This window comes from Globicephala melas, chromosome X (assembly GCF_963455315.2).
Source record: "Globicephala melas chromosome X, mGloMel1.2, whole genome shotgun sequence".
In the NCBI taxonomy this organism is placed as follows: domain Eukaryota; kingdom Metazoa; phylum Chordata; class Mammalia; order Artiodactyla; family Delphinidae; genus Globicephala; species Globicephala melas.
The window spans coordinates 36,858,836-36,872,475 of record NC_083335.1 but is presented as its reverse complement, the minus strand read 5'-3'; the positions used below and the strand labels follow the sequence as shown (position 1 = coordinate 36,872,475).

The 13,640-nt window shown below is 42.8% G+C and overlaps 1 protein-coding gene across 11 annotated transcripts in view; it reads left to right on the top strand.

Moving 5' to 3' along the window:
• The window catches only part of FRMPD3 (FERM and PDZ domain containing 3), a 139,529-nt gene that overhangs the window by 113,081 nt on the left and 12,808 nt on the right, over nucleotides 1-13,640 (top strand). For all 11 annotated transcript variants that reach the window (XM_060292622.1, XM_060292625.1, XM_060292618.1 and 8 more), the window contains one exon: nucleotides 2,080-2,224. In XM_060292622.1, coding sequence (XP_060148605.1) covers nucleotides 2,080-2,224 — 145 coding nt within the window. The remainder of the gene's footprint in view (nucleotides 1-2,079; nucleotides 2,225-13,640) is intronic.

Sequence of the window (13,640 nt, the reverse complement as noted above, 5' to 3'; positions counted from 1 at the left end):
TCAAGAGAGGATTCGATCCAGCACAAGATTGTACGATATAGACCCAGCACTGTACGAGCTCTGAGATAGGAAGAGTTCAAGGGGGAAATAGACTAGAGATGGTGACTTTGGGATCCCCAGCTCAAAAGTGAAAGTTGATGCCCTCGTGGAGAACTGAGGGCTGAGCACTGAGCCTGGGACATCGAGTGGGGAGGTTGCACAAGAAGAGAGAGACAGAGATGGAGGTGGTCAGAGATTATAGAACCAGAGCACAGTGTCACCTCACAGAAACAGAAGCCAAGAGAAGAATTTCCAGTGGACAAGGAGATCACTGTTGACAAATGAAACAAGCTGAGAGGTGTGAAAATGAATACAGACAATTGTATTTAACTGGAAAGAAGCTTTTCTCTTAGATCAGGTGGCAAACTATGGCCCATGAACCAAACCTGACCCGCCACTGCTTATTTCTGGAAACAGTTTTCTTAGAATACCGTCACATCCATTTGTTTAGCTTACAGATGATCTATGGCTTTTCTCACACTACAATAGCAGAGGTCTTGCAACACAGCCCGTGTGTCCCACAAGGCCTAAAATATTTACGATTTAGCCCTTTGCAGAAAAAGTTTGCCAACCCATGGTCTATATGAACTGAAAATATTCAACTCAAGCTACGTGTCAGGATCCTGAGAAATAGCAAAGAAAACTGGTACAACTTTAGCTAAAAGCTGAGCTGGTTTGGATTCAGAATTGTTCCCAAGGTGATGATCCAGCCAAAGAAGGCTAGTCTAGTTGGTGACCAAGTTCCATCAAGTCTTCATTATGTCCCTTTTTACTGCCAGTACCCTAGTGGGGGCCCTAATCACCCCTCACCTCACTCCTCACCCCTCACTAGTCAGAGAAGAGACTCATTCCCTGCTCTTAATTCTTTTAGCTCTTAATGCCTGGTCTGGGAACCCTCAAAAGACGAGATGCCCCATGACCCCATGGCTCCCTCTTCAGCCAGTCTTCAGTGGTCTTTATCTGGAGGCCACTGCCCTATGGCAGGGAGAATACTCTCATGGCTGACCTCAGTCTGACCCAGATTTATTTTCAAACCATAAAATTACAATGCAGATATTGGGAAGGTTTCTTAAAAAGGTACTGATTTTTTGGGTATATCGTTGCCAGGTCTCTGAAGCAGTCAGCTAGCTAACGCCAAGATTAATTTGACTGATTTACGGTCAGGAACAGAAGTCAACAGGGTATGCTAGTATTTTCCAACGTGGGTTAAACAAGACAAAACAGAAAAAGCAACCCTACTACCATGAGATGTTCTATGAAAATAGATTTTTCCATCAAATAATTGGAAAAAGTTGGAATACTAAAGCCCTCTTGAAGTTTCACAGTGCACGTTAATATATTAAAGGATCTGAGAATTCCCATAAGTATAACTATCTGCATAGCTTTGTTTAACTCAGCATTTCACCACATATTTGACCAAGGAACTCTTTTAAGGAGCACCAGTTAACATCGTGAGAGCACTTTGGGAAACAGAGGAAAACGGGGGGGAGAGCATGAAGGTCTGAGCAGGACTGCAGACCATAAAGACTTTGTGGCCCAGAAGACACAGTGAGAACCAGGTTGCACAGAGTGTCCATGTCCGGGGGGCTGTTCTGGGTACCATAACGGGTTATAGCGATGAGCAAGAGATAGCTTGTGCACTTGAGGAACTTCCTGTCAAGGATGTTCCCCAACCTAGCCTAGACTCCCAGGTTCAGCCCTGCTCTCCCGGCAGGCCTGCACATCTGCTGAGCCCCAAAAAACCCAAACAGCCACACAGCAGTCATGTGATGTTATATTATTTTAGTCTTTTTCAGTAAAAGTGGTTCATTAAATGTGTAATTAAAGGTTGATTTAGTTTTGATACCTGGGTAAGAGTTTACTATAAATGAATTCTCAAATCAGAAGAAATTATTTGTCAGGCTATGTGCCTTCATTTGGGGTTCAGAGAGTATGTTCTCATAACTATGCAAGTCATCTTGCCTTTGCTGTTGTTCTGTTGGACACGCACCTGCTCCGCTCCTTCCTGTGTCTTCACATTTCCTCCCATGTCTCCCCCAGCCTCTGGTGCTGTTGATGGAGTGGCCCGAAGCCACCAACTTTGCCTGCCTGATTGCGGGGTACTGCCGCCTCCTGCTGGATTCCAGGAAGATGGTCTTCTCCAGGCCTGCTAGCCAGCCTCTCCCACCTCCAATGATCAAGGCAGGTAGGGCTGAGTCTCGGTTTTCAGTGTAACAGAGGCCCTTTGGACCCTGGAGACATGGAATGCTCACCCCATTCTGCCAGCGCCTGGTTTACCAGGAGCCCATGCTGTACCACTGCGTCCTACGTGGCACAAGACAGTGGAAAAGACAGCTGGCCTTCAGATGGGCCTGTCCCACAAAGGATGCCTGTGACAATACCTTGTGTCTTAGTTGATCAAGGAACGTAAGATAAAAATAGCAAACGAGCAATACGTAGAGCCAATTCGAGAATTGCATTGGATCTAAGGCAAAGCTTTAGAGCTACAGTGATCTAAGAGAGATGCACGGGTGTTCTGGCTTAGTTGAAAGTGGAGGTGGAAACTGAAGCTAAAACCTTTCTTTGTCCATCAGAGTCGGCATTGACAGAGCTGCCTGAAGTAAGAGGCCATGGAAGGCTGGGATAAGAAAGGCTGTGCAGGCCCAGAATGCAATCCAGCAGGAGGCTTGGAGATAGGAGGGGACGATCACTGAGAACAAACAGGGTCAAGTGCCGCCCCCAAACAGAAGGCTTCCCAGTTAGGCAACTCAGTACAGCCACCCCTCAGGGCTGTCCTGGTGATGACACAAACAGGGGCCTCAGGACAAATCGGCCCAGTCCAGATGCTGCTGCCCCGAACCAGAGTAGGAGGAGAAGGGGGAGACCCAAAGAACAGGTACTCTACGTATTAGACCCGAGGCTTTCCCCATCCCTGCACCCAAACATCACGGGTGGAAGCTGAGACTGACCACCCAGGAGTCACCCTCCTCACGTGCTGATGGCTCCATCCACTTGCCTTGCTGCTTGACTCTTTCTTCTCTCTTCAAAGCTGTCTTGGTTTACGGCGTGGTCCCATGTGATCTAGAGCGAGGAGTTTGAGAGTAGAAACACTCCTTTTTTTTTTTTGGTGGGGGGGGGCCATGCTGCACAGCTTGCAAGATCTTAGGTCCCCGACCAGGGATCGAACCTGCAGGGCCCCCTGCAGTGGAAGCGCGGAGTCCTAACCACTGGACCGCCAGGGAAGCCCCTAGAAACACACTCCTGATGGATGACCAGCACCCCGTGGGCCGTGTACCTACACCCACCCTCTCACCTCATGATCTCTTCATCACGAACGTCGTGACAGGCCCACGTTTACATCTCGTCACGTCCACAGGAATTAGAAGGCAATCCACCACAGATGTGGGAAAGGATAGGTGGCCTCAAAGCATATGAAGGAGGCTTCACATAGAGAAGCAAAGGAACTGACTTAGAATAGAAGGAGCCCAGGGGCTGAGCTGCCACACGCCTCCAGGTGAATAGCTCTGAAGCGGTGGCCATCTGTACTATCAAATCTCAGATGGCCAAAGGAAAGCAAGGCCGGCATTAGCTTTGTCAGTGTCCCCTGTGGTCTTCCTCTCTGTCATCACACCCAATGATACCTCTTACTGAGCAGGATAGAGAGGGAGAAAGGGAAAAGGGAAGCTGTTCCAAAGGCAAATCGATTTCTCTTGGAGGTGTTGCAGCCTGGAAAGGAGACTTCTAGAAATAACAGGCATGGCTTTAGAGCCCCTCCCTGATTCCTGAGAGCCTCCTTGGGCCTGCAGAGTGACGGGGGCTCAGGCTGCCTCTAGCACAAGGCCTCTCTGTCCATACAGGAGCCACATGGACCACGGTGGTGTCCCTGCTGTTTGCAGTGCTTCACTTCCCCAAGGCCCTGAGTCCACGCTTGGGGCCCAGATGTGTGGCATTTGGGACTGTTAGATGCTGGGTTCAACAGCAGCCACCCAGTGCTCTTGGCCAGTGGGACAGGGTGAGCCTCACAGCTCCGCTTGTCGGGGGCTGGTATGCACATCTTATCCCATGGCCCCAAGGACGGGCAAGGGGGACAGCAAGCGGCACCACTGAGGAGACCTCTGCCCAGGTTACAGTGAGGGGCCATCAGTCCCTGGTACAAAGTTGAGATGGGTTTCCTCCATTGGCCCGCACTTTCATATCAGAACAGAAGCCCCAGTGCTACCTGTTGTTTAGCAAAGGCCTATCGGAAACAGGAATCTTGCCAACCTCAGCGGGGCTTTTCCCTCGGGGGCCAAAACTCCAGCCTACTCAGGGCCTGGTCTCTCTGGCCGGCCCTCTACTCTCGTTCCTCTGCAGCCGCTGGCTGCCAGCTAGCCAACTCAATGCTCAGCCGGCTGGGCCAAAAGGATGCTGTTAAACCCACAAGTGGAAAAGGGAAAGCATCACCTCTCCTTTGAGACCGAGAAAACAAAAGGAAAATGGGGAAGTGGGATGGAAGGGATTACCTCTTAGGCTTTATCAGTAGTTTCCCCACAGTAGGTATTTCATTTATTCACCCAACAACTATTTCTCGATTATTCATTATGTGCCAGGCCTTGCGGATAGAGCCATGAGTAACAGACGTGGTCCTTGCCCTCACTGAGCTTACAATCTAGTGGGGGAATACGGACAGATGATTAAAGGGATAATGTCAATGCAGTAAGTACATTTGCATTTATTTAGGGGAAATTCAGCTGACACAACAGAACAACACCTGGGCTTGAGAAAGGCTCAGACAAATACCACTTCTCCAGCTGTACCGCTGGTGGGAAATCCAGAGGCAGCTACCATCTCTCCAGCCTTGAATTCACTTGTGTCCTGGGGAAATCCAGGAAAATAAGGCTTTGGGGGCCCCAACTGGGACCACAGTTGGAGGAACTCACTCTACATTTTCTCCCATGGTTAGAAAACAGTTTGGTCTAGTGAATTGAATATTGGTTAAAGGCTACTACATAGCCCATGCGTGGCTTACTGATTTTCATGAAGTTAAAACTCCACAACATGCAGAGTGCTAAAGCTAGACTGAACATAACAGACTCTTTTTTTTTTAATGATGATTCAGAAAGAACATGAACGTATTCCAAGTCTTCTAGGTCATTATAACCAGTAATGATCATCGGACTATAGAATACAGCAAGGCCAAGTAATAGAAAGCTGGTTGGGTCAACATCGTGCTGTGTGTGTGTGTGTGCGTGTGTGTGTGTGCGATATATATTTGAGCATATATATATGCTGATCTACTTGGATCACCGTCCTGTTTCTTTGCAAGCATTTCTTTTAAGTCAGGCTGCCGAGTGGCTGAGTACAGAGCGATAGACTAGGGCATCCCTCTTGGGGAAAGCTGATGAGCAATTTACAGCAGATTCACAATCTGAGAGGCATGCTGTCCCAGCCATCAGCCTACCGCACCTGGCTTTACTGGCATTTCTAACCTTCTGTCCAGAGGAGATTTGGGCTTTTCCAGGCACATTTTCTCCTCCACACAGCCCCATGCTGCTTCTTGGATCTGCAAATCACAATACCGAGTGGCAGGCTGCGCATCACCTGGCCTTGATAACCTGATGCTGGGAGATGTTTCCGTCTTGCAGGGAGGGAAGCCACCGTTAGACTTCCAGATCTTGTCTGAGAGAAGTCACCACCTGCTTATTGGACACGCCCATGGGAGCCACCTCGGATGGCAGCTTATTGCCAGGCTGGCTATGCTGATTGTTCAGCTGTGTCACAGGGAGTTAGCACGGGTACATGGCGAGGACCCATGGACAGTGCCTGCGGGTAGACTTCCTGAACTGATAGTTTGTGCTCCTGGCTCAGTGCTCCCCTAGAGCACTTCTTACCTAAGGCACAGAGGTCATTACATACTACTCCCCCAGCTGACCCAGAGTTCCCTAGATACAGCCACTATGATCTAAATTGAACCCACTCAATGTGGTTACATTGACTGTATAGAGAGGCAACATGGCTTATGGAAAACAGCAGGGGTTGGGATCTGAAGTCAGAAAGACTTGGGTTCCAGTCCCTGCTCTGCCATGTCCCAGCTGTGTGATCATGAGGATAATAATAGTTCCTGCCTCATGAGGGATTGACAGGCTCGTGTGAGATAAACCCCATAAGGTCCTTTCAAGTACAGAGCACATTTTTGCTCTTTTTATAATGATTGGGAGTTCATCATGTACCCAGGGCTGTGCTTTTTTTAAAAAAAAATAACTTTATTTAGACATAATTTCTAAGCCATAAAATTCACCCATTTAAAGTTCACAACTCAGTGTTTTTGAGTATATTTAATATATTCACAGGGTTGTACAATCCTTGCCACATTTTTTTTTTTTTTTTTTTTTTTTTGGTACGTGGGCCTCTCACTGCTGTGGCCTCTCCCGTTGCGGAGCACAGGCTCCGGACGCGCGGGCCCAGCGGCCATGGCTCACAGACCCAGCCGCTCCGCGGCATGTGGGATCCTCCCAGACTGGGGCACGAATCCTGTCCCCTGCATCGGCAGGCGGACTCTCAACCACTGCGCCAGCAGGGAAGCCCCTTGCCACATTTAAAAAAAAAATAAATTTATTTATTTATTTGTTTGTTTATTTTTGGCTGTGTTGGGTCGCAGGCTTTCTCTAGTTGCGGCGACCGGGGGCTACTCTTCATTGCAGTGCGCAGGCTTCTCATTGTGGTGGCTTCTCTTGTTGCGGAGCATGGGCTCTAGGTGTGCGGGCTTCAGTAGTTGTGGCTCGCTGGCTCCAGAGCGCAGGCTCAGTAGCAACGGGCTTAGTTGCTCCGTGGCATGTGGGATCCCGGACCAGGTCTCGAACCCATGTCCCCTGCATTGGCAGGCAGATTCTCATCCACTGCGCCCCCAGGGAAGCCCCTTGCCACAATTTAGTTTTAGAATGTTTACACCCCTTCTAAAACAAACTCTGTACCCATTAGCACTCATTCCCATTCCCCCACCCAGCCCTAGGCAACCACTAATTGACTTTTCTGTCTCTATAGCTTTGCCTATTCTGGACATTTTGTATAAATGGAATTATATAATATATGGTCTTTTTGTAGCTTGGTTTTTTTCACTTAGCATAATATTTTCAAGGGTCATCCATGTTGCAGCATGTATCAGTACTTCATTTCTTTTTGTTGACTAATAATATTCCTTTGTATGGATAGACCACATTTTGTTTATCCATTCGTCAACTGATGGACATTTGGGTTGTTTCCACCTTTTGGCTGTTATGAATAATGATGTTATAAACATTGATGTACAAGTTTTTGTAGGGACACATTTTTTCATTCCTACTGGGTATTTATATCTAGGAGTAAGATTGCTGTTCTATGTTTAATTTTGAGAAACTGCAAACTGTTTTCCAAAGTGACTGCATCATTTTACATTCCCATCAGAAATGTTGGAGGGTTACAATTTCAACATATCCTCGCCAACACATGTATTGTTCATCTTTTTTATTATATCCATTGTAGCGGATGTGAAGTGGTATCTCACTGTAGTTTTGATTTGCATTTCCATAATAATTAGTGATGTTGAGCATCTTTTCGTGTGCTTATCGGTCATTTGCATATCTTTTTTTGTGAAATATCTATTCAAATCCTTTGCTCATTTTTAAATTGGGCTATTTGACCATAAAAGAGAGTTTATTTCTGGACTCTCAGTTCTATTCCATATAACCTATAATGTCTAAGTCTTATGCCAGTACCACAGTTTTGATTACCATTGCTTCGTAGTTAAGTTTTTAAATTGGGACGTATGAGTCCTCCTGCTTTGTTCTTCTTTTTTTTTTTTTTTTTTTTTTTAACATCTTTATTGGGGTATAATTGCTTTACAATGGTGTGTTAGTTTCTGCTTTATAACAAAGTGAATCAGTCATACATAAACATATGTTCCCATATGTCTTCCCTGTTGCGTCTCCCTCCCTCCCACCCTCCCCATCCCACCCCTCCAGGCTGTCACAAAGCACCGAGCCAATATCCCTGTGCCATGCGGCTGCTTCCCACTAGCTATGTTCTTCTTTTTAAGATTGTTTTGGTTATTCTGGGTCTCTTGTGATTCCATGTGAAATTTTGAATTACCTTATCAGTTTCTACAAAGTCAGCTGGGATTCTGATAGGGACTGTGTTGAATCTATAGATCAATTTGGGAAGTATTGCCATCTTAGCCATATTAAGTCCTCCAGTCCATGAACATAGAGTCTTTCCATTTATTTAAATCTTCTTCAAATTTCTTTCACAAATGTTTTGTAGTTTCCAGTATACAAGTCTTGTACTTCTTTTATTAAATTTATACCTAAGTATTTTATTCTTTTTGATGCTATTATAAATAGAATTGTTTCCTAATTTTACAATTAGATTGTTTATTGCTAGTGCATAAAAATACAATTGATTTTTGTATATTAAGCTTTTATCCTGTATGTAACCTTGCTGAGATTATTAGTTCTAATAGCTTATTAGTGGATTCCTTGGGATTTTTCTTTATATAAGATCATGTCATCTACAAATAGAGATAGTTTTACTTCTTCCTTTCCAGTCTAGATGACTGTATTTCATTTTACTGTCTAATTGTCCTGGCTAGAAATCCAAGTATGGTGTTGAATAGAAGTGGTTAAAATGGAAATCCTGGACTTTTCCTTATTTTAGGGGGAAAGTTTTCAGTCTTTCACCATCAAGTATGATGTTAAGCTTTGTTTTTATTTATTTATTTGTTTGCTTATTTATTTATGGCTGTGTTGGGTCTTCGTTGCTGTGCACGGGCTTTCTCTAGTTGCAGTGAGCGGGGGCTACTCTTCATTGAGGTGCGCAGGCTTCTCATTGCGGTGGCTTCTCTTGTTGCGGAGCACGGTCTCTAGGCGTATGGGCTTCAGTAGTTGTGGCACACGGGTTCAGTAGTTGTGGCTTGCAGGCTCTAGAGCACAGGCTCAGTAGTTGTGGCACACGGGCTTAGTTGCTCTGCGGCATGTGGGATCTTCCCGGACAAGGGCTTGAACCCATGTCCCCTGCATTGGCAGGTGGATTCTTAACCACTGCACCACCAGGGAAGCCCAGCTTTGGTTTTTTATAGTTAACCTTTATCGTGTGGAGGAAGTTCCCTTTTATTTTGTCGAGTTTTATCATGAAAGGTGTTGGACTTTGTCAAGTGATTTTTCTGTGTCTATTGAGATGATCATGTGGCTTTTGTCCTCTGTTCTATTAACATAGTATATTATATTAATTGATTTTTGGATGTTAAATCAACCTTGCATTCCTGCAGTAAATCCCACTTGGTCATGGTGTATAATTCTTGGTATATGTTTCTGGATTCAGATTGCTACTATTTTGTTGAGATCTATATTTTGTATCTAAATTCATAAGAAATATTGGTCTGTAGTTTTCTTGTGATGTCTTTGTCTGGTTATGGTAGCAAGGTAATATTGGCATCACAAAATGAGTTGAGAAGTATCCCTTCCTTTTCTATTTCTTGGAAGGGTTTTTGAAAATTTACTATAAATGCTTCTTTGAGCATTTGACAAAATTCACCAGTGAAGCCATTTGGGCCTGGACTGACAGACTGACTGACTGACTGGCTGACTTGATTGATTGATTTGGGGAGAGTTAATTACTAATTCAGTTTATCTTCCTGTTATTGGCCTATTCAGACTTTCTGTCTTCTTAAGTGAGTTTTGGTAATTTGTATATTTCTAGGAATTTGTCCATTTTATCTCAGGTTATCTAATTTGTTGGTATAAGCTTATGCAAAATATTCACCTTATAAATGATTCCATACCTGTAGAGTCAGCAGTGATGTCCCTTCTTTCATTCCTGATTTTAGTAATTTGAATCTTCTCTTTTTTGCCTGGTCTGTACAGCTAAAGGTTTGTTATTATTATTGATCTTTTCAAAGAACCAACTATTAGTTTCATTTATTTTTCTCCATTTTTGTATCCTCTATACTTTATTATTTATTTCCTTCTGCTTGCTTTGTTTTAGGTTTAGTTTGTTTTTTTGTTTGCTTTGTTTTGTTTTGTTTTGTTTTGTTTTTGGCTGCACTGTGTGGCTTGCAGGATCTTAGTTCCCTGACCAGGGACTGCACCTGAGCCACAGCACTGAGAGCGTCGAGTCCTAAGCACTGGACCACCAGGGAATTCCCATAGTTCGCTCTTCTTTTTCAAGTTTTGTAAGGTGGAAGGTCAGGTAATTGATGTGAAATCCTTCTTCTTTTTTAAATGTAGGTGTTTATAAATTTCCCTCTAAACCCTACATTAGTTAGATCTCATAAGTTTTCATATACTGTCTTCATTTTCATTCATGTCCAAGTATTTTCGAATTTCCTTTGATTCCTCTTTTGACCCATTGGTTATTTAGGAATGTTTTATTTAATTTCCACGCATATATGAATTTCGCAAATTTCCTTCTGTTATTAATTTCTAATTTAATTCTGTTGTGCTCAAAAAACATACTTTATATGATTACATTCCTTTTAAATTCATTGAGGTCTATTTTATGACCTAACATATGGTCTGTCCTGGAGAATGTTTCAGGTGTACTTAAGCAGAATGTATATTCTGCTACTGTTAGGTGACATATTCTATAGATTTCTCTTTTTTTTTCTACATCTTTATTGGAGTATAATTGCTTTACAATGCTGTGTTAGTTTCTGCTTTATAACAAAGTGAATCAGTTATACATATACATATGTTCCCATATCTCTTCCCTCTTGCGTCTCCCTCCCTCCCACCCTCCCTATCCCACCCCTCTAGGTGGTCACAAAGCACCGAGCTGATCTCCCTGTGCTATGCGGCTGCTTCCCACTAGCTAGCTATTTTACATTTGGTAGTGTATATATGTCCATGCCACTCTCACTTCATCCCAGCTTACCCTTCCCCCTCCCCACGTCCTCAAGTCCATTCTCTAGTACGTCTGTGTCTTTATTCCCGTCTTGCCCCTAGGTTCTTCATGACATTTTTTTTTCTTAAATTCCACAATATGTGTTAGCATACGGTATTTGTCTTTCTCTTTCTGACTTACTTCACTCTGTATGACAGACTCTAGGTCCATCCACCTCATTACAAATAGCTCAATTTCGTTTCTTTATATAGCTGAGTAATATTCCATTGTATATATGTGCCACATCTTCTTTATCCATTCATCCGATGATGGACACTTAGGTTGTTTCCATCTCCTGGCTATTGTAGGTAGAGCTGCAATGAACATTTTGGTACATGACTCTTTTTGAATTATGGTTTTCTCAGGCTATATGCCCAGTAGTGGGATTGCTGGGTCATATGGTAGTTCTATTTGTAGTTTTTTAAGGAACCTCCATACTGTTCTCCATAGTGGCTGTACCAATTCACATTCCCACCAGCACTGCAAGAGTGTTCCCTTTTCTCCACACCCTCTCCAGCATTTATTGTTTCTAGATTTTTTGATGATGGCCATTCTGACTGGTGTGAGATGATATCTCATTGTCGTTTTGATTTGCATTTCTCTAATGATTAATGATGTTGAGCATTCTTTCATGTGTTTGTTGGCAGTCTATATCTTCTTTGGAGAAATGTCTATTTAGGTCTTCTGCCCATTTTTGGATTGGGTTGTTTGTTTTTTTGTTATAGAGGTGCATGAGCTGCTTGTAAATTTTGGAGATTAATCCTTTGTCAATTGCTTCATTTGCAAATATTTTCTCCCATTCTGAGAGTTGTCTTTTGGTCTTGTTTATGGTTTCCTTTGCTGTGCAAAAGCTTTGAACTTTCATTAGGTCCCATTTGTTTACTTTTGTTTTTATTTCCATTTCTCTAGGAGGTGGGTCAAAAAGGATCTTGCTGTAATTTATGTCATAGAGTGTTCTGCCTGTGTTTTCCTCTAAGAGTTTTATAGTGTCTGGCCTTATATTTAGGTCTTTAATCCATTTTGAGCTTATTTTTGTGTATGGTGTTAGGGAGTGATCTAATCTCATACTTTTACATGTAGCTGTCCAGTTTTCCCAGCACCACTTATTGAAGAGGCTGTCCTTTCTCCACTGTACATTCCTGCCTCCTTTATCAAACATAAGGTGACCATATGTGCGTGGGTTTATCTCTGGGCTTTCTATCCTGTTCCATTGATCTATCTTTCTGTTTTTGTGCCAGTACCATACTGTCTTGATTACTGATTGATTACTTGATTACTTGATTACTTGATTAGCTTTGTAGTATAGCTAGTATACTAGCTTTGTATACTTTGTAGTATAGTCTTGATTACTGTATTGATTACTTGATTACTTGATTACTTGATTAGCTTTGTAGTATAGTCTGAAGTCAGGGAGTCTGATTCCTCCAGCTCCGTTTTTCATTTTCAAGATTACTTTGGCTATTCGGGGTCTTTTGTGTTTCCATACAAATTGTGAAATTTTTTGTTCTAGTTCTGTGAAAAATGCCAGTGGTAGCTTGATAGAGATTTCATTGAATCATAGATTGCTTTGGGTAGTAGAGTCATTTTCACAATGTTGATTCTTCCAATCTAAGAACATGGTATATCTCTCCATCTATTTGTATCATCCTTCATTTCTTTCATCAGTGTTTTATAATTTTCTGCATACAGGTCTTTTGTCTCCTTAGGTAGGTTTATTCCTAGGTATTTTATTCTTTTTGTTGCAATGGTAAATGGGAGTGTTTTCTTGATTTCACTTTCAGATTTTTCACCATTAGTGTATAGGAATGCCAGAGATTTTTGTGCATTAATTTTGTATCCTGCCACTTTACCAAATTCATTGATTAGCTCTAGTAGTTTTCTGGTAGCTTCCTTAGGATTCTCTATGTATAGTATCATGTCATCTGCAAACAGTGACAGCTTTACTTCTTCTTTTCCGATCTGGATTCCTTTTATTTCCTTTTCTTCTATGATTGCTATGGCTAAAACTTCCAAAACTATGTTGAATAACAGTGGGGAGAGTGGGCAACCTTGTCTTGTTCCTGATCTTAGTGGAAATGCTTTCAGTTTTTCACCATTGAGGACGATGTTGGCTGTGGGTTTGTCATATATGGCCTTTATTATGTTGAGGAAAGTTCCCTCTATGCCTACTTTCTGGAGGGTTTTTATCATAAATGGGTGTTGAATTTTGTCAAAAGCTTTCTCTGCATCTATTGAGATGATCATATGGTTTTTCTCCTTCAATTGGTTAATATGGTGTATCACCTTGATTTATTTGCGTATATTGAAGAATCCTTGCATTCCTGGAATAAACCCCACTTGATCATGGTGTATGATCCGTTTAATGTGCTGTTGGATTCTGTTTGCTAGTATTTTGTTGAGGTTTTTTGCATCTATGCTCATCAGTGATATTGGCCTGTAGTTTTCTTTCTTTGTGACATCCTTGTCTGGTTTTGGTATCAGGGTGATGGTGGCCGCTTAGAATGAGTTTGGGAGTGTTCCTCCCTCTGCTATATTTTGGAAGAGTTTGAGAAGGATAGGTGTTAGCTCTTCTCTAAATGTTTGATAGAATTTGCCTGTGAAGCCATGTGGTCCTGGGCTTTTGTTTGTTGGAAGATTTTTAATCACAGTTTCAATTTCAGTGCTTGTGATTGGTCCGATCATATTTTCTATTTCTTCCTGATTCAGTCTTTGTAGGTTGTGTATTTCTAAGA